General features: G+C 39.0%; 1 protein-coding gene across 1 annotated transcript; it reads left to right on the plus strand.

Moving 5' to 3' along the window:
- Window positions 1-25,686, plus strand: LOC139715325 (uncharacterized). The gene is made up of 2 exons (XM_071626901.1): window positions 1-955; window positions 25,425-25,686. Exons 1-2 carry the CDS (start codon window positions 1-3, stop codon window positions 25,568-25,570), a joined length of 1,101 nt encoding a protein of 366 aa, XP_071483002.1. The 3' UTR covers window positions 25,571-25,686.
- The last annotated feature ends 902 nt before the right edge of the window (window positions 25,687-26,588 follow it).

The raw sequence follows: 26,588 nt of genomic DNA on the forward strand, positions 1-26,588 counted from the left end.
ATGGCAGCGTGTCAGTTTTCGGTAAATCTAGAGCCAACTTCAGATTGTGCCCATGAACGTGATACAGGTCGTCCAAATAACGATTTATTTCTACTGCCAACCGTGACGGTACGTGACACGAGGAATTTATCGATTAGCAGCGACAGCGCCGTCGGGAGCAGCAGCAGCAGTCAGAGCAGCAGTGCGTCGAGTAGTGCGGCCAGTTCGCCAGGGGCTTCGCCAACATCAAGTGGTGGTGTCATGGAAGTTCTTAGCTCAAAATCCCAAACCGATAATGCGGTCAATATGCAGCTTGACTTGTCGAGTATGGAGCCTAATGCAAATGCATTACGAGAGAAACTGGAAGACTTGAGCAGCAACAATAATAACCTGAATTTTAACAGCCCGACAAAGGATAAGTTACTAGCTGGTCGTCGAAGCTTGATCAGGTCAAACAGCAGTGCTTGCAGCAGTATCTCTGAGGAGGGTGTGTCGGATGAAAGTGAGTCCGAAAACTCTTCCTCTTCGTCTCCTCGGAACAGACCCCCTCTCCAGAGGACGGCAGCCATACGCGAAGACGTGGACATCTTCCACGACCTCTCGCCCCGCAGTTCCAGCCCCATCAGTACCGTCGAAGAGCTAGAGACTTACTCCGGAATAAAGACGGTAGTTCGGCGACAGAGGAAGTCACAGGGCGGACGTACCAGCCCGAGTTGGAGATGGAGCGTTATGGGTGTCGCCACCGGCGATTTTGATGCAGTTACCAGGGCAACGCATAAAAGTAAGCATCACAACCACCACCACTCTTCCAACGCTTCGGCATCGACACCGTCTCCGTCTGCTGGGGGTAACGGACACGCCCCGGTAGGGAGGAGGAGCTCTCTTGTTGGACCGTCAGCTCTTGTGTCACCAAGAACCAGGAGATTATCAACCGAGTTCAGGAGGTTGTCACTTCAGATGGACATGCCGTGGAGAGGTGGGTGAACAACTATCACAGGTTTCAAAGGGGAATACCCTTGCATGAAAGAGGCATTATTCTCGATAATTTCATTTCACTCTATAGACAGGTATAGGTTTGTAATTAGCCCGAGATATCCATTGCGTATGGGTTTTAACATAATCGGGTATACGATAATGCTAAAATACCGATCTATCTTATCAGATTACCGCAACTTGCTCATCTCAATTTATTGTGTTTGCAATATATATATATATATATATATATATATATATATATATATATATATATTACATATGCTCGTCATGCGTTAGCTGATGGTGACGAAGTGAAGAATACCGCACTCAGCTGGTCATAATCATTGATGTGAATGACCAATATAACGTAAAAATCACTGCCGATTCCCTCTGTCATCCCATAATCAGGAATATTATTAAGCTGATCTTGTTGAAGGGAGTAAATATACTATTCTCTCTCAGTCATTATCGAAATAAAGATATGCAATGCATATTATATTATGTACGTATATTCTTATTTAATTTTTTTGTATTATATAAAGAAGCTCTCATTGAGATCAAGCAAACATCGTGATGTAGGCTACATCAATCCGGACATCAGTTAAGATCGTTGACAAAGTTAAATTCTCTCTGTGACAGTGGTTGATATATTGTGCGATACTTTATTAAGATAGCTTCATTATGTATAATTACTGAATGGGCTAGAGCTCCTTTACCACTCTCACGCCTGTTCGTTTTGTCTTTTAAAGAAGAGGCAAATTTACCAAATTGATACAGACTTATTTCATCAGAATCATTTGGTCCTTTGATGTCTTTTGACAGTTGAGCGTGATGCAGGACTTCGATGAATCAGACACAATTTCGATATTCGCCATGTTTTCTTAATTCAACGTCACTTTTCCGTTTATGTCGCATCAGTAGAAAGAATATTACGGTATCGGCAAAGTTTTAATTAAAAAATTCCCTTTAGCTACATCTAAGTATGGATAAGTATTAATAACCTTCTTCGGAAAAAAAGTACTCTTTAACTACATCTAAATATGGATTAGTAATAATAAACTTCTTTGGAGAAAAAAAAATTGATGGTACTAAAGAAAGATTATAAGGGTGAGGCTATATACGCAGGAAGAAACAAATCTCCTTATGTTCGAAAGTCTAATATTGTTGACAGTTAGATATGATAGTTGTCCTCTTGGGTTTCTCCCGGGGTTTCTTTGGTTTTGTTCATGTTCTTCCCTGTTTATGAAGTTACAACATTGTAGCAGACAAAGAAGCAACAAAAAACACCACCAACAACAAATTAAATCATTTGTAGACCAGCTAGCCATTACTGCCTGGATTGGCAACGCGTCCTTTGCTGCAGAGAAAGTTTCAAAAGAAGGCATCTGTTAATCGACAACATAAATTCACCTGTTAGCCCCTCCCTCCCATGTTCAAAATTGTGCACATTGCTTCACACGTTGTACTTGTCATGCTCTGTATACATATATGATTATGTAACACTTCGAACTCAAAGTAACGTTTTATCAACTGAGAAGACAAACGCGCGCACACACACACACACACACAAGTAAACAAAACAAAAAACTCACACACACAAATAAAAAAAAACAAAGAAAAAACTCATACGCACACAAAATCCTCTTTTACCTAAGCAGGGGGCTTATTTCGACCTTACCCTGAGAACGACCCCTATATCATTGACTAAAGGGTGGGATATTAGTCTAATCGCCCTTTCTAAGGAGGGGGAAATCCACTGCACCTTCATAGAGCGCAGAAACTTATCAGATTTCAAACATTTGTAACGTATTAGAGGCACCATGTCGAATGACATCTTAGATCAGCATGTGGTTACGTTGAACGAGCTCGACTGAACAGGACATGGATGAATAAAATGCGGTCAAAATACTCGGGAGAATTTCGGTAGTATGTATACAGCCATTCAATTTCCAATAACTCCACTAAGTTCTTTCTTCAAACACTACGTCGACAAGGTGTGCTTTCAACAACGCCTTCCCAAGAGCTTGACTCAGAAGGCTAGGCAATTCAAATCAAGCCACGTTTTGTTACCATCGGAAAGAAGTGAAGTATCAAGACAATAGGGATTCGAAGCGCACACAGCAGGTACAGTTATACTTCCGGAGAGACCAAGCGATGATGGTTATCGGGACAATCGCGGGTTCATGAAAGAGTCATTACCTGTAATAATGAGGCAATGCCCGATGGCGCGAGTTGGCCCGTTTGCCGAGTTCAGAAAGTCGAATTTGAAGTCAAATAAGGCAAGTTTTTGATGGATGACAGACATCAAAACACGCATTGTGCTTTTCACCTCACGAGATATTTCAGGGAAAATTCTATATTTGATAATTGATTTCTAACCATGGAAGATGTGCATTAACTGTGCGAAATAAGTCACATAGGTGTCAGCATACCTTGCATCTATCCCCGATCCATTGCGACTAAACTATATACGATGTCAGCATTAGATTGATGACAATGCTGTGCAACTTTATTTTTTGACAAATTATGTCGTCACTATTCTGCTTTATTTTCTGTCAGCCCGTCAAATGACAAGGCAAACCCTGCTCCAGAGTATTTAGACCGATGTTCATTGTTCGTATGGCAGTATATTCACTCACTATAGTGTTCAGGAATATCTCTTCTTTTTCCCCACACTATCTTGGTTTGACTGAACAAAATGTCGTTATAATATGAATACATGTACTTAGCTTGTGCGATCTTGATGGACCAACCTCATTCTTCAACTCATAACTAATGGTATTATACCTTGTGATGTTGAAATAGATAACGAGAAGATTACCAGTATCAAAACGCTGCTCTTCTTCTTCCCCCTCTCTCTTCCTCAATGGAATCTATAAACGTACTAACCGATGGAATGTACTTGTTTTCCCCTCACAAGAGATATTCATTTCTTTGCCAAAACGCTGAACAATAGGATAGACAGTCCAAAATACCTCTGACTTGATATCAGTTAAGTTGCAATTCTCTCGCCACCCCTATCCCCCAATATGTTGAGCATGGAAGTGGGTGTACTCTGGTTTGTTTGCCTGTGCAATCTTGTCCACCAAGCATAACTCAAAATAATGTCTGATCAAAAGATTATAATTACCGCAGCCAACTGTGACCAACTGTGTACCAACTGTGTTTATACCAGGTGGCACTGGAAACCGGTAGAGCAGTGTTTACAATGCAGTGCAATATTTATTCGTTCGCATACGTATACCTTCTTCCTCACTCCTTCTGTTGCCTTTGCCCTTGGAATACGAATTGTTTACCATCATCCACAGGTGTACTTGAATACTAAAACTAGCAAATAGCCCGCATATTTCTGCTTGTGACTTTAATGTCTTGTGACTTTATGTTAGCAAATCACATGACGAGCGAAGCATTTGACGATAGGGACAGTAAGCAAGACAAGTTACTTGGGGTCCCACATCCCTGCGAATGTTTTTCCGTGAAACAGATGTGAACAAAAATTAAAGAAAACACATAAAATCCAGGACATATTCAATATCTTTCGCGACTGGTATTGATGTGCAATGATTAAAGTCCTTTATAACAACAACAATATAAAAAAAAAATGGGGGGGGGGGGATTCTGCCCCGAATCCACTTATGGGCCCTTCTATATAAGGCAGACTCAAAATTTGCATGTGTTTTGTGAATACAATGTGTTGAAACATAATTAATACAGAATAACTGCATTAAAAGTTAAGCATGGCCGACATCCAAGTGGGGTGAAGTTTTTAAAAGACCCATCCTCATCATAACAAGCTTGCACACACCCATATATGAAAGGAAATAGACCCTATAGATGAATATGATACCAGTGGACTTCATACGTGAATTATGATTAAGTAGCAAGAAACTTACGATGTTCAGTCTATGCAGAAACAAATAAACAAACAAACATGCATGCAAACATATACAAACATGATTATGGCAAAATATACATTGTAGTATAGAAACATAGACGTTTCACATTCAGACGTGTCTTGTAAGTCGGTCTACCTGAAAAGTTTATTGTGTCAAATATTAGAGTTTACTACTTTGGTGGAGTAATTACAGATCACGAGACTTGCTGAAAGGGATATATCCATCTTTCGATATTGCTGTTAATATTTTGAGATAGCATCTCAACACGATGGAAACTGCCAAGTCGCGGCAGGCGGGAGTATAATACTCCAAAATAGCGCTTGTGTTTCAGGGAGACTGAGATCGAAAGTGACGGCTATCGTAAACTTTTGATTCTCCCTAATGACTGACATAACAGGTCTTTTCCTCAGATTTTGCCATTTTTCCTCTCATTTAAATGGGGAGTAGGGGCCTACAACAGAGTGTCCTCTCGGCCGGAAGTGAAACCCCGCTCCATGTGCAAGTTGATTGACGTCAGATGTACGTGTCATCCCTGCTAAATAGTTGCAGCTCTGCATGTTGCTAAATGATGAAGGGATTTTATATGTATTCTGTTAAAATTCATTGCAGCATGAGTGATCATGAATGCAGAAGATGTGTGTACAAGTCAGTGGAAGATTTATCAGTATGAGACATCGGCATTAGTACTTTATTGCATTATCAAGTGTGATGACCAACCTATATTTGTTTTGTTATCATAATACAGCTAAAATACTAGAATTACTTACTTTGTTTACTTATTTTATTTCACTTTATTATAGTTTATACCCTCTCCTTACTCTTAAACATGGTAGAATAGATTCTCACTGTAACCAAAGTCTTGCTCACCATTTTTGATGCAATTAGTGAATCACAGTGACATCATGGCAAGCCCTGCCAGTGATATAATCATGTTCTCATGGTCCATAATGGGGATAAAATTGACTTTTTCGGAAGAACTTACTTTATTTTCAAAACAAATGCCAGAATTATCACGATAGCGCATAGTAGCAAAATGTTATCGCATTTCGGTCGTTTCGAATTAGTGACGGGTTTAATCCGACGCGTGTAGGTGTATCGATAAGCCCGTACAGCATTCTGCTAAATAGCATTAATCAGCAGGGTCTGTCCTTGCTGAAACAGCGAATTTGTGAAGAGTAGATTCACCTTTCTTTCTTTTTAATCGAAACATGAAACATCACATGGTAGGGAGCTTCCGTCCACTTAGTTGCGTATGGGTAGTTTGTTCAAGATAGCTTTGAATTCACACAATTTATGCGAAAAGCCCAATCGAAGCCAGTCTAGAGTTTCTTCTATGGATGAAGATACGACACTGAAATGACCGATAGAGGAATTCAGTCGAAGGTTTGTGATTTACATTTCGCCGTGTTCCGCGTGACGTATTCATGTATATATTTGAACATTCTTTTCTTTTTTTATCGGAATGTATTGGGGTTGAAAATACGATAGCAACAATACTAGAAATTTGTTCTTCTTTCACTGAAGAGAGCTCTCCAACAGGGTATCGTGATCATTTTTGTTTGTTTATTTGTTTCTATCTTTTCTTTGGCCATTTTCATGACATCATTTAGTTGTCTAATGAAGTTAACTTTTCTGATTTTACCTATAGAAACTTATCACGTCCATATCTTTATATTATTTAGAATCAAGCATTTTTCTTGCTCATAATACCGTGATTAACTTTGGAACGAAGGGAATCAGTAAAGAATGGCGATTGTCGCAGAAGTTCGTCGAGGATCCATTTCGAATGAAAAATTTTATGTTTTCCAATTTCTCTGCTAACTTTCCCTCTTGTTGTGTGTGAGGGATGTTGCGTGTGCGTGTGTGTGTGTGTGCGTGTGTGTGTGTGTGTGTGTGTGTGTGTGTGTGTGTTTCGAAATGGGATCAGACTGCTGCAGACCGTTTTTGGTGACTCGTGGATTCTTGGCACAAGAAATTTGAACACCCATCAATTACTGTCACTTGGTATTGCAGCGGCTTGATGGTTCATATAGATGCTCGTTAGTTTTATTCTTTACGGTCTTTACAACACAATTTTTGGGGAACCCAATGTACAGCAGGTGTACGAGGAAGATGGATCAGCTTTCATCAAGAAGTCGACATCCTCTGAGAGATTGTACCGACGTGACGAAAATGAGAATGAACGCGACCTCCCTATTTGCATTGTAAACGCATGCAACATCAGTACACATTCAGTGCTCGCGGTTGTAACATGGTTTTGATGGTTTTAATATCATGAAAGCAAGCGAATAACAACGATCAAAGAATTTTGGATGCAGGGTTCGTTGAGCACCTGGTTCGTTGAACACGCATTGTTATCACAATAGTAGTTAATCGGCAGGGTCGATATGTTTCATTTGGTATAATCATCAAGATATGATTAAAAACGAAATTGTGATTTTAAGATGGCTTACTTATCTATTTATGTATTTATTTATTAAGTCTTCTTTAAAAGCAGGGTAGTGTCATTCAGTGTCACAAAGGCCTGCTTTACAAGGGAGCCCTGCGTTGATATACATTACATTGCTGATGTCACAATTGTGAAGCATTGGGCATTGATTGGAGGACTATTTCAAATATCATGTAGATATATCATACTATCTTTATTGTGTATACAGTGACGCAAATAATGGGACATCAATTATGTTTCTTCCCTGAAAATGAATGACTTTTCGCCTGCCATGCGCAATGTTATATCACTTCCCGACCAATACACTTCCATAGATCATGACCGCTTAAAAAACGACCATGAATCACCACGATTGTCTTTTATCTTGCTGCCATTTTCTCTGTGGTAACTTTTTAGCCGTTTCCCTTATCTCATTGTTTCCTTTGCGAAACGATGTATTGAGCACCATGACTATGTTGCTTGCACAGCGCTGCAGTCATTTGCATTGCTCAAACTTTGAGATGTGCCAACATCACAGCGAAAGAGTTCAGTTTTATGATATTGTGAATAAATGCGTACCAAAATCGTCAAGAATAGTCTTCATCATCATAAGAGTATTTCCATTGATTACGTTTCCATGACAACATTCATTGCCATGATTGATTATGACGATATCGCTGCCATGGAAACAGCATCTAAGACACCCACACCACCGCACAATGAGGGACGATGCTTGGCAAGGGCATAGGCCTATCGTGGCTGATATGAGCTAATTTTTAAGCCACAGATTAACCAGGCCTTCTAAAGCATGCCAAGCATAATCTTCTTGTTTTATGTTCGCATGCCGCTCTCCAGTCTGGCATCATATCCCGAATATCATGGGTGTATGCAAGGGGGGTTGGGATAGTCGTGAAGACCCCCCCCCCCCCCTAAATTTTCAAAAGGTCCACTTTTTGTAGAAGACATTTTTGTTTTTCGAGGGCTTTTTACCCTATATCCAACAGGGAAAAAAAGTGACCAGGTGGTGTTCCACCAAATTGGCAAAAACCTCGTAAATTTCGTAACTTAGTTTTAATGATATTATGTCACTTTTGTATGCACCAAATACAATTCAAAAACTTCCTACCGTGGGAGGGGGGACACACACCCTCCCCCCGCTCGGTCGCTCCGCTCCCTCGCAAAGGTAAAGGTCCAAAAATTTTGATTACGACCCCCCCCCCCCCCCCCGAGAAAAAAACCTGGATACACCCCTGAATATGATAATTAACAGGACGCGTTAGCTCACCTTTCAACCCTATTGTCTTAATATTAGGGAGAGTTACTGACTTCGACAGAGTCTGGATACCGAAGTTTGCCCCAATGGACAAGTGGTGTCAGTGGAAAAGGGTTGCATTTTAAGGGTGTGGTCAATATCTACAGCAGACCCTCAGCGGTGAAACGTTGCGTAGACTTATCGAATGTTGCCACACTATTAACCCCTGCTGCTCATTTTTGGCACTTGTTATGAGTATTTCCAGGCGAGTACTGTAATGTGCCTGCACTTTTGACGTTAGAAATGCAGGCAATGGCATCGCCTGGCATGCTGGCAGAGTCAGCGTGTGATACCTGGAAGTGATCAAGACTTGTAGATATACACATTGCACGTTTGTTTGGATTATAGAACGTTTGCTAATGTGTCTTCGGTTTCCGCCTTCTTTATCTTAGCTGTACATTCGAGGAGCAACCCTACCGAGAGTATGAGCATAATGTAGAGCGAGGTAACCGCTCTCGAGGTAATGGTTATCAGCGGGCCACGAACTGGTTGAACTTTTGATTGGAGGGGTCGCCCCTCTTTCTTTCTTCTTCCTCGAAAGCGCCATTTTAGACCCCCGTTGGCATCCCAACTAATTTCCCGCGCCCGCCAGGGCAAATTATCAATTCCTGCCGTGTTCCCTCCTCCTTTTTTCTCCAGAGACAAGTTAATTTTCTTCATGCCGTGCGTGCAGGCAGGCGAGATTGTTTCGAGTCTGAGCCGATGTAATTACAGCCTGACACGGTGTGCGGTAGAGGTGTGTTCACCTCAGGAACCTCAGCGCAACAATACGGGCGAAGCTGATATCGTGTTGCCATGGCAATGACGCAGCAGTAGATCGCCATTGATTGGTAAGGTTCATGATGAATAGGGTCTTGTCTCTTAACATTATTGTGTGGACAGTAATGAAAAGTCACCAGAAATTGAAAGATACGACCACTGTTCAACTTTGACCCTGAAACAACAAGACATAAAAATATGTAATGGTATAAGACGATACCAGCAACTACCATCAAATCAACCCAGTACATCACTGAATCTATCCAATGTCTGTAGGAAGGGCGATGAAGGTGATAGTATAATAATGATAAGCAGATCAACATACATTACAGACTGAGAGCCTTTTGTGCATGACTATTACAAGCAGGCGAAAAGGGAACATCAACCACAAAGGAAAATCGGAAACAAAACAACCCGACATGCGTCCTTAAAAGCGTCGACCACTTCAGAAGTTCAGACAGATTATGACATCAAATCTCGAAACCAAGAAGTATCACATCTTAGAGTCTACGTACTTTTTAACATTATCGAATAGTCACATGTCTTCATGGCATACCTTGATAAACATAGTTTAATTCACAATTGTTATTAGTTTCCTCATACTTTTATGGATATCTCACCTCTAATCCCCTCATCTGTGCTCATTCAGGGTGTTGACTTTATTCGGGCAATTTGATTGTCATGTCTCGCAGAAGTCTAAAAAAGATCAAAATGGCAGGTATAATTATGTAGCTTGTTGGTGAAAAAACAAACAAACTAACAAACAATATCATGAAGGCGCCTGATTATGCTCGTATTTATTTTTCCTGACAACATGGAAATAACGATGTTTCCATACAAACTAGACTATGAAGTGAATTCTCTCTCTCTGACTTAACGATCAAATCGATCGTCGTGCGGGGTGTGCTTTACCCTTTCAGCTTTACTGCATTCATATCAAGCAATGTCAATCATGAGGGTTAAGATAAAGAAAATAATGTGTGTTTCTTTAGACCGTCTGTCCGCTTACTCGGTCTGCATTTCTTATCTTGAGTTAATAACAAATGCGAATGCGCTTACCCCAATATTTGTCTTATATCTTGTATCTATCCGTATATTCATGTAAAATATTCATATTCTTTTTATTCATGCATTACAATATAATGCGCTACATTCATTCATACTTATTGCACCTACTTACTTTACATGGACGTACTTATTTGTTTTGGCGTTGTGAAGCGCATAGTTGGCATATGATAGGGTTGCAGTCGAAACCATGTCACAGTCACAAGGTTGTCACAGTAGGCCTACTTGGCACCAGTCTCGCAGCATGAATATAGCGCATTCCCGCAAGCTCGCCGCCCACAACTATGTGACGTCTATAGAAACGAGGTTTATGCATAGTATGTAATCGCTCTGAGACAACGTCACGCTGTAATGCTGCACGTCGCGGAGACCGTTCACATGATTATATGCCCTGGATCGTATTTAGAATATTGAACAACAACAGTGACAACATTAACAACAGTGATGATGAAAATGAACAATGCTGTAAAGGAAAAACAATTCTCTGTAAGCCTTAAAATTCCACATCTCTCCTGCGTCACTCCCTCTGAAGTTGAAACCTGTTTTATGAGAAAAACTAATTTTCTGCCACTTTCCATCTGACGGTGATATTTCGGTATCTATTTAGCATGGCCAAATATTACCTCAATCCAGTCCCAAAATAATGACAGTACTATTTCTTTCCATTTATTTCCCCTCTCTTCAAAACGCCTTCCCCAGTTGCCATATACGATGTAATCTTTCGTACCGGGTATATTGATTCTAAATGTGCACAACATGAGAGAATCGTATCATCGTATGACCCGATATTTCTTGATACCGACGCAGAGAGAGTTATAGATGACAGGCCATCTTGGAAATCAGTGCTAAATCTGAAGAGAATACTGAGTACTCTAATGTGAATGAAACTACTATCGTTGTTGTTATCATTATTATTGATAGTATAATAGTGCTAATAGTAATAGTGGTATAGCAACATAGTGGTATTAGTAGTAGTAGTAGTAGTAGTAGTAGTAGTAGTAGTAGTAGTAGTAGTAGTGGTAGTAGTAGTAGTAGTAGTAGTAGTAGTAGTAGTAGTGGTAATAGTAGTAGTAGTAGTAGTAGTAGTAGTAGTAGTAGTAGTAGTAGTAGTAGTAGTATAGTATAGTATAGTAGTTGTTGTTGTAGTGGTGGTGGTGGTAGGAGGAGGGGGGCATGTAATTTTCTGTGTGTGATTTGTCGCATCAGTTATATTTTGTAATGTGTTCTAATCGCATGATTAAAAAATATTGTGGTGTTTTTTTTGGGGGGAGGGGCTTAAGAAAGAGAGAGAGATATATATTTATAGCATTTACTCAAATATGTTAAAGAATGTTTTCACTGGGATTATTACAAGGGAAAGCTTGGAGTTCTGTAAAAAGATGTAAAGGCCCGCCAAACTTTATACAGTCTTGAATTTTAGGGAGGCAAATAGATTTGATCATGAATATGTTTGATATATAAACTTATAAACTAGGATTTAAGATCTTCTTTTAGTCTCGTTTCCAGTAAATAGATTGTGTTTTAAGCTCCTTCTGATTATTTCCTATCTAATCCGACTGCTTGCCAAGTTTCGGAATTTTTTCCTGTCCTCTCGAAGGCCACAGCTGATCCAACCTGTTCAAACCCTGCTTCCAAGCAGCGCTCAATTCAAGGGGATAATATTGCTATTTTTGTAGCTTCTCTGGCGAGTCCGTTGCGTTTTGAGATAAATGAGATCTTCCTGTTTGATACTCTACAAAAAATTCCTCCGAGACACAGGTACTAGTCCTCCCATCCTAAAGCGATAGTCCACTTCTATAGATGCTCAAAAGATTTCGACGTGCAGATAATAAATTGGTCGAGCTTTCTTTCAAATAGCCATATTGATATCCCTCCCCTATATAATTAAGGCAACTAATGCAGGGTTTCGTTATTGTTGTTGTTATTGTTTGGTTGTTTGTTTGTTTGTTTGTTTGTGTATTTGTTGTTGGCTCTTTTGCTCGTTCCCTGTCTTTGTCATTTTTGTTTGTAGGCATATAGGGCCTACTGCTAGTGATGATAATACACTTACTACGTAGTTTATTATGAATAATCGGACAGCTGTATATTTAGTCTCTCACTATATACTTATAGTTTTGTTCGACTCTAATTCTTCTGGAGGTACATACAGTTTTTTAAATGTTTTTCCTCAATCGAGATTAAGAATAATTGTTGATGGATTATATGTGACAAATTGATCATTCTCGTCTAATCTATACCATACATGCTTTTAAGAGTCTCTCTATCATTATTGTATTTTATTATTCTATCCGGTTCGCTTTGAAAATTGCCCATTTTTCTCCCTGTTCACTTTATCTCATAAATCTCATTTCGAGAATGTCTGAACTCGCAACTTGTTCACAGTGTATGAAGGCATAAGCAGTAGATGAGTTTTGTTGCGTAAGTGAAATGACTGCCTTTTTAAGGTGCCTGCATGCCTAACGCCTAACGCAAATCGAACCTGAAATCAAGCCTCCTTTATTCAATTTATTTGACACGTACATGTATTTCCCTATCAAACGAACAGCCTAAAGCACTTATTAGTCCAACTTACAGGCCGACACGCTCGTGACGCAAGCTGCGTGTGATGTTTAATAGCGCAAATGAGGTCCATGAGGATCGATATCCGCCATCCATGATGTACTCACTATTTACACAATCAATTAGTCAGTAACGAGGGCAGTCAAATCATGTCGAATTAGTGGATAATGGGACCTGTGCAGTTTTATGTGTGGCGAGAACTTAGAAGGAATATGAGATGTTGAGGTCCGTATTCTGCTTTAAAAGCAACATCATTTTCATAGCAAAGACAATTGATTATACTTCAAACAGATACTCTGAATGATAGACTATCAATTATGTGATATAATGAGTGCAACGGCAATTCTCAGTGCTAGCTTTTGCTTTGGTCGAAGAATATTATTGTGAACTAATGGCCATCGTCATTTCCTATATTTGGTGTTTGTAACCAATACTATTGTTTCGTAAAAACATGAAATACTTTTAAGTTTTTCTTCTCTGCTGCAGTTTCCAGTGAAGCTCTTATTCGTCTGAAGCAGCCGCATATATTAAAAACAATGAGTCGGATTGCCACCTATAGGACATGACATGTGGATAGGCATTTGTCGTCGGTTTAACTGTCTATAAAAGTATAAGTTATACTCTCAAAGCCGAAGCTCCCTAAAAACAGTTTCTACGGCTATTCTATACTGTGTTTACAATTGTTTCGTACATGAGCAAAGAATAAAGTATGAGGGACCCATTGCAGATCAGATCCAGTTGAAAATCGTAATGACACCTTTTCCTCCTCCTGTTCATGAACATAACTAGGATTTTTTAAATCTTCCATGTATGAGAGCTGTGTAGGCTCTCTCATCACGCAGAACATGTTCTTCTCCTGTAATGAGGGGAGCGAGACGTTACCTCTATCCATTCGATCTCGGAGGATTAATTGAAGCGGAAAGGGAGTATTATCTTTTGACATGTCGTCCTGCAGCTTGGATCGTCTCCCGTGCTCTTAAAAAAAAAAGAATTAAAAAAGACCCTCTCCTTTCGATGAGTGCGATTTAAAGAGTGTAGACTGATCTGGAATATCAATACGCATGTATAGGCCTATGTATATAACACAGGATAAACGGCTTAATAAAGAATTCTTATATTACAATTCATATTCACAATGATAGCTGAACGTAGCATCGAAAAACGATTTATTGAAATCACGCTATGACAAGAAAAAATAAATCTGATGACATAAATCTTTGCAAGATACTGTGATTTAAACCATAATTTTATTATGTATAAATTGTGACTCACTGCAAACATCTTTAGGGATAACTTTTTAAATTTGCTCATCTTATATTCTGTGAAATCTGAAGCGACTTTAGGACGTCGTGCGTGTGGTATCCCGTGAGATTAGGAAATCATTAATAGTGTGTGTTTGGAGACTATCAGTTAGAGATCAGTAAAATATTACGATGCTTACCAAGGAAGTGAAGTTCATGTGTTATCAGATGATAAAGTGTATGAGTAAAAAAAAAATTCAATAGAGAACACCACTTTAAATGTTCCCATGCAGTTGTTCATCTATTCACTCAAGAACAGACAAAATATTTCATCGAGAAGATATTCCCATATAAACGTTTCTGTTTAATATACAGGAAAATTTGGGCGTTCATGATTGAACACAATCTGTGGTTATGCTGCATCAAACAAAACCAAAATTAGTGACACCAATGAAAATAGAGGCAAGGAAACAGATTGTATATTGATAAAGAAAAACAATTGAAAATCATAATGCAATTTGCGGAGAAAGCTGGCGTCATCCTACAAGACCTGTTTGTTGATGATCACGACAATTCCAATTCGTCGCCTGACACCCTCAGGCTTTCCACCAAGAATACCTTCTTCTCTGCGTGTCAGGTTACATGGATCTCCATATTTAAACCCCTGAAAATAACTCATTATAGAGATTAAGGTTAAACAGAGCGACAGATTGCTTTCAACGCGTATTTCCTGAACACGAATTAGCGTTTCGTCGTCAGCAAGCGATAAAAAAGTCTTCATTGAACGAGACAAAGCAGCGCGATCATTAACCTAGTTATTTGGCAGTCTTCACTGTACTGATCATAGTGTTCACTTTTGGCGGTTTGTTAATTTGTAAGTCCCTTTTTTTTCTTCCACCTCCTCAAAGTCGTCTGCGCTCATAACGATCATCTATAGAGGGAAAGAGCAAGTTCATACGCTGTTGTTTATCACTTCACTCGGAGACGGTGACAATGACGATATACGCCCACTGTAGTATTATAGAGAATCATCGTGTATTCATCACCTGTCACAACACTGCCTGTTCCTCCCTTACGTTGCACTCCTCACCTGGATACCGAATAACTCGTCAAAACAAATTCACTTGTCAGTAATCCCCAAATGAATATAATGACGCATTTTGCGGATTGTAGTTTATCTGGAATAAAGAGAAGGGCTGAAAATACCGGTATGATTAGAGCCTATTATACAAGCTTTTGGCTAGAATGTCAAAGATTGTAATCAGTCACACCAGCAAACCACCTTTTTTTTTTTTTTTTGGGGGGGGGGGGGGGTGGTATACACATGCATTGAAATGATACAGTTATTATCATAATGTGAGTATTAGCAAAGATATGCTGAGTATTCGTGAGACAGCGCCATTTTAATGCAATCTAATTTGACTCGAAGAGTTATATTCCATAGCATAAAAAATCGGACGAACCGAATGAGCCGAAAAGTCAGACTTAAGAAATAGTAAGGAATGTAAAAGTTTCATATTTTCAAAGAATGCAAGTTACTTTTGGTTAGAGCACGGGGTAAAGGGTTGTAGTTATTATTACATTGTATTGACCCAATGCACGGTTAATATATCATGCTATTATAGCACAAACCAATTGGAAGAGTTTTATGAAATTATCATCTCAGCTAATTTTCATCAAATTGTTCTGTTACGAGGAATATCGCCATTAGGTGAAAACATGTCAAGATGTGAAATGCAATTATTCTAAGTCCATTTCTGATAAAATGTCTATACCATTCTTGTCATCTGATATACATGTATACACATTTTGTGAAACACAGTCCCAACATGGTATACGAGGGCATTGCACTTGATTTAAAGTTCAATATCTCTAAGCAGTGTGCTCTCTTCATACGGCTTTTCCTACAAAAATCACGTATGTGGTGCAGCCTAACTCATCCCCCATTGAGCTGTGCGTGAGGGAAAATTAAAATGGAGACGTGTCCATTGCTTAATTCTCTCATTGCAATGACCTTGAGGATAGACCAGCTCTCTGTAAGGATCTTTTCTTTCTCTTTGACACATCCTCGATAAAATCTTAATCAATAATTCCCGCAGCAGGTGTTTTATTTTCCGTCCAAAGCTTCCATTTATCCACGGACACTATTTGTAGCACTAGATAGACTTTTTTTTGGCACAAAAACAAAAAGTATCGAGGAGTCCATTTGAACGCGACAGTGTAGTTCTATTGGTGATTTACACGCTAGGAAAAATAAAAGCTTGTTTATGCTGTATTATTGTTCATGCAATTTCATTAAAAAAATGATGTCTGAAATATCAAAATATAGGAATTTGTATTTAAGGAATTTTTTTATATTCTATCTGACTAAAACTCGCAATTCCATATACACTTACGCGAAAATTGATATAGCTCTAAATTGATTAAAAAAAAACAATAAAAAGGCTATACATGTATAGACTTTACTCCTTGACTCTCATGACAGCCGTTTTTAGTGGGCATTAGAACCAGTAGTATAAGTTTATGAAATAGACTATCAATGAGATAAATGCTTGGGCGGTATTGAATCAAGGCTTGAGATAGGTTTAAAGAAGTACTACTAGATTAATCTAGATTATAGTTGAAGGCAAAACACGATGAATCGCCAGTGACTATGGGTTAACTGACATGATTATCATAAACATGGAATTCACGGAACAACATAATTTTGTCCAAAAACAGACCCACAAAATACTATTCTTTGAATGTAGTTGTAGATCATCACGAATGAGAAAGTTGTTTATATAACCCTTTTATGGAAACGCCATATCCATAACTTTTTCTTAAGAATGATGCCTGTCGATCGCATGTGAAATAACGATTTCTTCCCCCCCCCCCCCCCCCCCTTGTAGGAGATAAAACTACATCGCTGTTAGCATGGTTAGAAGCGTATGAACTTTCAGGAAAGATAGCGCGCTATAACTTTTCACTCTAATTCCATTATTAGATAACACCACTTGAAAGTTGTAGATCCTCCACTCATTCAAACATTTAGCAGATTAAAGCCACGATGAAAGCACCCAGATGATGCCATTGACACATTTTACCCGATATGATTACAGTTGTGTATCCTGTTGCAATCGACACTCGACGAACACAACCAAGGAGGTATACGTGAAAGTGTTGAAGTTGAGACTCACACTGTCTTTTTTCTAATCGGGTGCCTGTATTTTACCATAGTAGCAAACCACTATAAGAGAAATGTAGATCGTATGGTTAGCACAAAACCATAATTTTCAACACAATATTATGTACTCAGCAACTGACAACGCTCTGAAAGATTTCTTCTAAAGATAATGCATGATAGATATTGTTTTGTTTGCATACATTTTATTCTTCATCATCGTCAACATCATCTTCACAATCTCCTTCTCCTTCCTCTTCTTCTTCTTCTACTTCTTCGTGTTCTTTGCCTCTTTTTCTACAAATTTGTTTTCTTCTTTGTCGTCGTCGTCTTCTTCTTCTTCTGTTGAATACCGAAGGATAGCTTCGGTCGTCATCACTACCCACGGCAGTGCCCAGCAAAGGCATGCAGCTGTCATATGGCTGTCGCGACTCGACAGAATTCACACTCCAACAGAACGGCCACGTTGACAACGAATGAACCGATTGGTTAGATTCTTGGTCATACTTCCTGTTATTTCACTGTAGCAATTTCATTCATTAGTTTGTCTTCTGTAGACCCTGTATACTCACCCTCGCACACAAACGCTTAGTTCCCGTTTTACCATTCGAGTCCCCAGAGCAGTTCAATATCAACAAAATTAAGCAGTTGACAGATACACGGACAAAATTGAAAGTGTGGAAAACATTGAAAGATTCCGGGTACCCACTAAACATGGTTAATGTTATGTAACATGATGTCGTGGCAAGGTTGCCACCTAATTAGGAAGTGCGGTGCTCGCAGCCGGGAACTATAATGTGCTACAGACTACTCAGCAAATCGATAGTGTGTAAGGGATGGTAAATTTATGTGAGAGTATTATTAGCGGGCCAAACACTTCTAAACACTTTGCAAACACACCTATAGAATGATGACATTACGGAATTTGTCATACCGTCAATTATAGACAAATCGATATGGTATCTATGCAACGGTATATGGACCTTTGAAGTTTGAACTGTTCAATTGCCTCAGCAGTGGTTATAAACATAGAAGGACATTCACAAGAAACAAGAAATAAGTACGTTGCATACTGGAAGTTAGTCCAGATATTTACTATGTAATTGCTCCCACTAAACAAAAAAGTGGTTACCGAGGTCGATTTTCTGTCAAATCTAAGAAGAGGGGAATAGAAACATCGTCCAATGTCGTGGTCATAAATGATATTCTGCGTATCTGAATTTTAAGGCGTTTTATAGAATAATGATGTATAACTGATTCTAATCAAACAGTTGGCTTACAGCCATCAGGTGACCAGTCTTTTATTTAGCCAAAAGACCATACTTATTATAATTTTTCTTCGGGAGTTTTACTAATGACCGGTATTAACTACCGCTCGTCTGCCCTCAGCTGTATTGGCTGTGCGATGTATTATAAATGCATCGCGATAGTTTGTGTGTGCGGTTCAGTTAGAACTGCTGATGGTCGATAGGAATCTTGTGAAGCTGGCTTTCTCGGGATTCGAATCATGTCACCATCCTACAAAACGAATGATACACAATACTTGGTCGGTTGTTCCTTATCCACCATCCTGGTTCGTTCGTTTGCATATCTGGACCGTTTAATGGTGAACCGTTTCTCATTGAGGTGGCAAATTTACGGGATTTGCGAGGCTGTTTCGTCATCACCCGTAAAGAGAGTGAAGAACAATATAGCGTCATGTCAGTGAATGTCGGCTTGGTTGGTCGCCATGGTGACGGAGGGTAACAGCATGAACTCAAACATGCACTCACACACTTTAATCTGAACATTCCATAAAGAGCGTCTCTCAAAATATTTGTCGACAATACTGTTCAAATATGGCGTGTGTATTTATAGATCTATCGGTGCATGGTCGCGTCGTCCCCATCACTGTTATTTGTATCGTTGGATATAACCCGTCAGAGGGACTTCGGGACATTACATGGGACTAACAGAAAATTGCGCGGCCGGTTTACCATAATAAACACCAGTATCAGTGACGTTTACAATGATGCCCTTTTACTCATTTCATTTTAGATGGAGATGAATGAATATTAATGATTTGATAATGCCACATGATAATGACCCAGAGTTTCCCTTCTTGGTATGACACTACAAAATATCTGGAGGAAAACTTCCCAGATATGGATATGAATAAGTCTTGCATCACAGTGCTCATACAAGTAAGTTTGGCCTATAGACACAAACATTTTGGTTTGATTTATGCTTGGGCATACCTAGTCGAAATAGATGCGAAATGGTATATGCTTTGTATAAAGCGTGCCTAGAACGAAAACTTGACAGCTTATATTCTATTATAATCAATGTTGCACGCAGATAGTTAATGAATAAAGTGAGATAAAGCATATTGTGCGGAATACATGGTACTAATAAGGCCGTCTGAACATCAGCAATCAGCAGCCAACCTCAGCAAATCCTCGCAATGTTCTTTTTTTTTTTGCTGAATTTCCTCATAAGTTGCAAGAAACACGAAAGGTTTTCATTAAATTTCACCCAAGCAAAGTTTGCTATTAGCTGATTCACCATAACGCTTGCTTCTCTGAAGGCACTATCTCTGTTGAGTGAGATGCAGCAAGTTTTTTTTTTTTCAGCTAGTTTCCATTTTTGTTTTCCCTTTGTTTCCTCTTTATTCGATTAAATGATGATGTTAAATGACGTTGTCTTTGTCACTATTACTGTATGTAAAACATTCTATTAATGTATGCAATGAGCTTTTAGCCTAAAGTTTGTACATTAATTTGATAAGTCAAAGAGTAATGTAAAGTACTTCTCTATCGCATAGAAGTTACTTAATCACAATTGCTTTTCTCTATTAAATTACAACGTCAATTCTCGCATTATGATGGTCGTTGGTATACACCCATCTACATTAAGCTGAATCGCAATTTTCCATCTCACTTTTAAAGAAAAGGGGACCTTTATTCAATGAAGTTGAACTCTTCAAAACTGATGGTCATTCAAATTTTGACCTCTTCGTAACCTTTACAAAGTAAAAACACCCTTAAACAGAATGATGGGGAGTGGCTGTAAACAAGGACTGTGTTATTCAATGATTCAAGGAAAGAGAGATTCTTTTTTTTGGGGGGGGGGTCTTTTTTTTACTACTACAGTATACTTTGAATGGGTGTTGGCATAAAAAGGCTTAGGCCTATTCTACGAGGGTGAAAAATGACGCACCTATTTGTCAAGGTTGCCGGCTTTGAACAGCGTTTAACGCATTTTCTCAAATACCGCGTAAAAGACTGATTGTGGTAAACGTGAGGTAATTCTACTTGGGCTGAATGGGTTCACCGAGGTAAGAAATAGCTGCGATCCTCTTATCTCAGCTAAGCCATCCTCTGAAATAGTCGACGTGCTCTAAATACAAGCATTTTTCCTGGTTTTTGTTCGGACACAAGTTCGATGCACAAGACGAAAGGGGTAAATGGTATACTGTGGAATGCACTGGAGCTTTGAGTTCATTATGACAAGGGAAACTCTCCATACTTCACTCTCGACTTGATTTTAACCCTTTCTGTGACATGAGTCGAATGTGAGCAAACATTTACACACCCATACACAGACAGACAGACAGACACACAGACAGACAGACACCACACAGACAGACACACATACATACATACAGACAGACAGACAGACACCCTATGGATAGGAAATCAAAGTGACATGAAGAATAATCTATCGGGGATAGTTTCAGTAAAACTGGTCAAAGGAAGTAAAACTACAGAATATTAGAGTTCATGTTTTGTGAGGTATACATTATGTTCGAAAATCAAATTGGAATTAATTCTTTACACTGTCCGTTGCGTAGTGCACGGGGGAAATGTCTTTCTTAAATATTTTGGCAACTATACTTTCCTTTTACAATCAATGCTAAATAATAACCTATATACAACGCAGAACAGTTTGTACAACTTTTTGGTCATGTTTCATTTTCGGGGGGAGGGGGGGTTAATGCGGAGCAATGGAAGATTATTGTGAGGTGATCACATGAAGTTTCCATATTTCCCACCGAATGAATAGGTGAATTGAAGAAATGGTTTCTAGATAGTAGGACCTCATTGGAAATGGATATCTATTTAGGCCTACGGTGAAGTAATTAGTAAACCGATTTCATCTAAAGAGAGTCGCTTTCTATATTTGTTTATATAGAGATCTGTAAATAAGTTTGTCATGACTTGATAGTCGTCATCACGTAAAAAATAACTTTCCTTGAAATCTTGGTCGACCATGCAAGCTTTCAAGGAAAGGGTCTGTGAGGCAACCGCGATGCTCTTTGTTGTCATGGGATCTTGAATCCTCTTCGAGCGCTTGACTCACCGTATAACTCCTAAAAGTATTTTGTTGCCATGGAGACGTGCTGCCTGTAATAAATATTCCACGCGTGTGTGTAGTGCCCAATATGATACCATAATACCAGGTTTGCGTGCCTTGTAAAGCGTTCTTGATTGATCTAATTACGGTTGGTGGTTGGCATTGTCAGTTCACCTTACCGTCGACGCGACAGTCTTATGACTCAGAAGTCGGTCTTCAACCGCATGTGAACGATCACTCAGGTTAACATTGCATTTACTAATTTGCAATCATTTCCATTATCGAAAATAAACAATGTGTTGAAAAGAATTGCAAAAATTTTGCTTCAAAGGTGTTTTGTATTACAGGCTACCACGGGGTTAACAATATGTTATTAAATTTGATACAGTACAATTAATACGACCAGCTTTACTCTAGAAAAAGTCAGAAAAGTTAAAAAAAAACAACAACAACAATTTGGTCATAAAAGGCTCTTCTTGAAAAAAAAACAATCCACAATGATTTTTCTAACTATCATATCACCCATTTCAGTATACTGTCTTGTTTGTATGTGTTTATTTTCTTATTCTTCACTGTACTCGTTTCAGCTTTAAACTTCTCTCGGAAAATGTTTGCCTTCATTTTCCGATTAAATCACTGTCAAAAAGCATGTCCAAAAGATGTCATGTTAGTTATTAGAATTATCACACATACAAAGTGAATATGCATCTTTTTAAAGAAGAATGTACAATGAGCCTCAGTCCCACCATAGAGGTTTATATTCATGACCCTGCTTTGCCCATTGCATGCTCCTGTATACAGGAGGCTACAAGGAGGCCCGGGGAAAGTCCCCATGAAGCGTATGACATTACGTAATGCCTATCGATGCTATACCCTTGGAATGAGATCGCTGTTATTAGCAGGAAGGACCTATTTTATCAGTCTGTCACTAGAATGTACCTCATAAATAGGAAAAGGAAGGGATGTGCTCAATGCTAGTCATTTGACATCTGTTACAGAAACGAATGATGTGAGGATCAGAGCTTCGTGTATAATGCTGTTAATTACGTTTCCGAATGGGTAAAGGCCACTCCTTGATAGTTCACATTTTGCCTCAAAATAGTCAAATTCTCCATAACATTATAAGGACTCAATTTCATCATTAGAAAATAATCATATTTTTATATGTTCAGGGAAACTGCAAAAAGTACTCTGCGGTCAAATTACAGTGTTTGATTCCCCCATCATCCCACCAATCAGAAATTTAAATTTATTTCCCCCTGCCTATATATAGGGCCTAGATATCAATGGATATTTTAAGCAGAAGGGCATCCGACGAAAGCAATGCATGTAATTCTGTCTTATACTCGAAATCAAACTCCGCTGTGTAATAATGGTCCAACTGACTGTGATATATGAATTAAACTGAGCAAACAGAGCAGTGAAACTTTCAATAAAATCAGGGGGGAGGAGAGAAAATAGAACGTTATCGAATTGTAGCATTCCCTTTGTGCTCCCAGATTTGTAGCATTATTCACAATCACAATGTTTCATGCATACAGCATCGGCCATAGAATGGCCTAAGAGTCTCCTATTTGCTTGTACACACGACAGTCTTCCCAAAATATCCCCTGTTCTATATATTAACAAACTTTGTATAGAAGTGCTGGTTCTAGAGTTGAAATGATTGAGTGCTGACGATTTCATTAGTGGAGAAGGGCAGAATTAGTGATTAAAAGACATATCGCGACATAAATTTCTGATCAAAGAATACTTGTTTTGGAGAACCACAATGTTACCACCTTCCCTAATTTGTACTGATCATATTGTGCTCTAGACCGATATTCACTCACTGTTGGCGAAAACATGAAATTTCAAGTCACCTATATGCCTTTCTTTTTCGATTTCGGTGAGACAATCATGTAGCCTACTGTTCCATATTGAAGTCAATCTAAACACAGAGTGCACGGCTTCGGTCAAATACATTCTTCTCTGCCTGGCTGCAATCAGTCCCCATAGCAGTAGATCAAAATCTTGCCCCTGACCCGCACTTCAGCGTGGGAGGGCGCCGTAAGCATTGCCGGCCGGAGGTCCGCTCGTCGTCAAGAGTTTTTCCTGATGCCAGGCCTCTTCTCCTTGGCTACGGATGGTATGGAGATCAGCGGGGTGTATGAAAAGAAAACATCTTATTATAGATACTTGACCTCAGACCTTCAGAACTGCCGCTCTCTCCATAATCCTCGACACATCGTGGGAAAGTTATAAAAAAAAAACCTCAGGGATTATGATACACATTCAAGAACAGGTCGGGTTATGATGTATACCACGGTCATGTTATGTTTGATTCACAAGATAGTCTTCATCAGTATCATAACGATATTTTTGTCTGATGAGACGAACAGAAGTACAGTAGACAGTCTAGCCATCAGTGGCAAACTAAACTACTATGCTAAACGCTAAGATTTTGTTTGAGAAAAATAAGTAAGTAAATATGCCAATAGGTAAATTAGCAAATTGATCTGTCTAATCCAATGAATGAATCAGTCAGTCAGTCAGTCAGTCAGTCAGTCAGTCAATCAATCAATCAATCAATCAATCAATCAATCAATCAATCAATCAATCAATCAATCAATCAATCAATCAATCAATCAATCAATCAATCAATCAATCAATCAAGCAATCATTAAGACGATTATGATTTTCATAATTATCACATGATATGTGAGTGTACAACTATAGATGTATGTATTCGTCTGTTAGTGCTTTATATATTCTTTCATTATGCAAAATTTATATTTACGGCTGAATTCAATAACTAGGTTCTTAGAATGAATAAAGAAATGATAAAATATGTCTATTTCCAACGTGTCTCTCAACAGCCAAAGCTTTGTCCCAGGGATTACATTTCTTTAGCATAGCGCGAGATCTTGAGGTTTCCTTTCCTTATTCAATATCCGCGTCTTGGAAGGGGTGCGTCGGAGCGTAGTTTCGTTTGCCCGGCAAATTTTAGAAACCAGTAGGCAGTGGTAGGTGGCAGAAATGATGCACACACTGAACAGTATCCTGTGTATATTTTAGCCTCTCCACCGACGGGTCTATCTCCGTTGCTCATTCGTGAAGGTGCTCGCCTAGCCCCTTCAGGTTCACTCAGTGGTCAAAACTAGGGACCTTTAAAGGTTCAGGTAGATTTCCGGAGATTTCTTACGCCCATGAGCAGCCCTTGATATTCATTTTTATTTCCTTTGCTCGTTCTCTTTCTTCATGGCTATGAGCGACAATTATTATCAATGTCCCTTGATTACTACAAAGTGATGCAATTTGGCATTGCACGAGTACGAATTTTCTTTTGCTCGACTAACAACGATTACATTCTTATTTGTTTGATTTTTTTTTCATCACGGATCGAGGCTGCATTGTTCCATTCAAAGTGACAGTAAAGCAATATATCACAAGTATTATATGTGTGTTTTGTGGGAAAAAGGGGGCGATCTCTCAGATTTTTAAACGGTTTCACGTAAAAGTAACTCTTTCATGATGTGTGGCAGTGCATTCTTTGTTCCTCCTATACACCTTGATCATATTTCCCTCTATAATCGTTTTCATATGTCTTAAAAACACAGTATGAAAATAATGCATTTAAATGAAGCAAATCATTATGTTCACCATTGCACAGGAGCAGACGTGTTTTAATTAATAACATCTTTTTTCTTTTCTTTTCCGTCTTTTTCTGCAGATCCAAACGAGCGCCTGGTGAAGTTCGCTGACTGGCTGAACAAACGGACGGAGGAGTTGATGGAGCGCAGCGCCCGCGCACGGCAAAAGACGTACGAACTCCTACGACTGGCGAAGAGGAGACAGAAGGACACGATCGAATTTTGACGACTTGCAGCAGTAAATGGTGTCATGGTGTGAAATGTGTCCTGTCACGTGATCTTCAAAAACTGCCAGCACTGATGAAATCAAGTGCACTTCCAGGATAACGCGATGTGAGAACAAGAGAGGATTACGTTTACAGGATCCATGCACCTGTAGAATGTTAAGGATCGATGAGGGATCGGAGATTTTGTCACAATTAGGCCTAAGTCGTGCTTGACATTCATTGCCAGAATGAGTTTCACACCGTGATTATTCTATGTACATATTGTTATCGTCATAATCTATTTTTTGATAATATCTGCATGAGGGAGTTTAAGAAAATTAACTGAATTAATGAATGAAGGAATAAAAACCGAAATTAATATGAGAACATTCAACAAAGGTGAACTGGTACATGCCACAATATGGGCTCACATCAGCAGTATCATGGCACTGATTAAAGAGTGTGGCACGCCTGTATCAAACAGACTTGAGCTTGTTGGGCAAAGCCCTCCTTAGACAGATTGTTGTTGGATACCGTACGATGAATTGAATGATGCTGGTTGAATGAAAACATCTTTTTATAGATTGTCATTATGACACAAACGATTTTAAGGCGTGTTTTTAAAGAACTAATTTTGAACAATCCTCCCAAAGAAATAATAGAACTAAACATCATTGATGGGTGTGTGTGCATGAGCTTCATGTTAGTGTCACGTTTACCGTAAATAAAAATCGTTCGTCGAATCACAGTTAAGGTACTGGTAGGTTCTTCATATCAATGCAATATACTACAGTATTATGCCTTTACAGTGCATCATGCACATTGGACGAAATTACGAAACAATTACCGATGGTCGTTTAGCTTCGACAGATTTTATCATAAAGAGATTAAGAGGAAGGGAGAGGGAAAACTATGCAAATACTATTTTTCGTAAAGATCGCCTTGACTTTTGTTTGAATATAGACGGATCTTCTTTTTTTCATATCACTATTTGATTATCTTTTTTTCACTGAACTCTTGCTTCGTCAAACTGGCCGA

This window comes from Diadema antillarum, unplaced genomic scaffold, assembly GCF_040938485.1.
Source record: "Diadema antillarum isolate AM-2024a unplaced genomic scaffold, OU_Dant_1.0 scf00000046, whole genome shotgun sequence".
Classification (NCBI taxonomy): Eukaryota; Metazoa; Echinodermata; class Echinoidea; order Diadematoida; family Diadematidae; genus Diadema; species Diadema antillarum.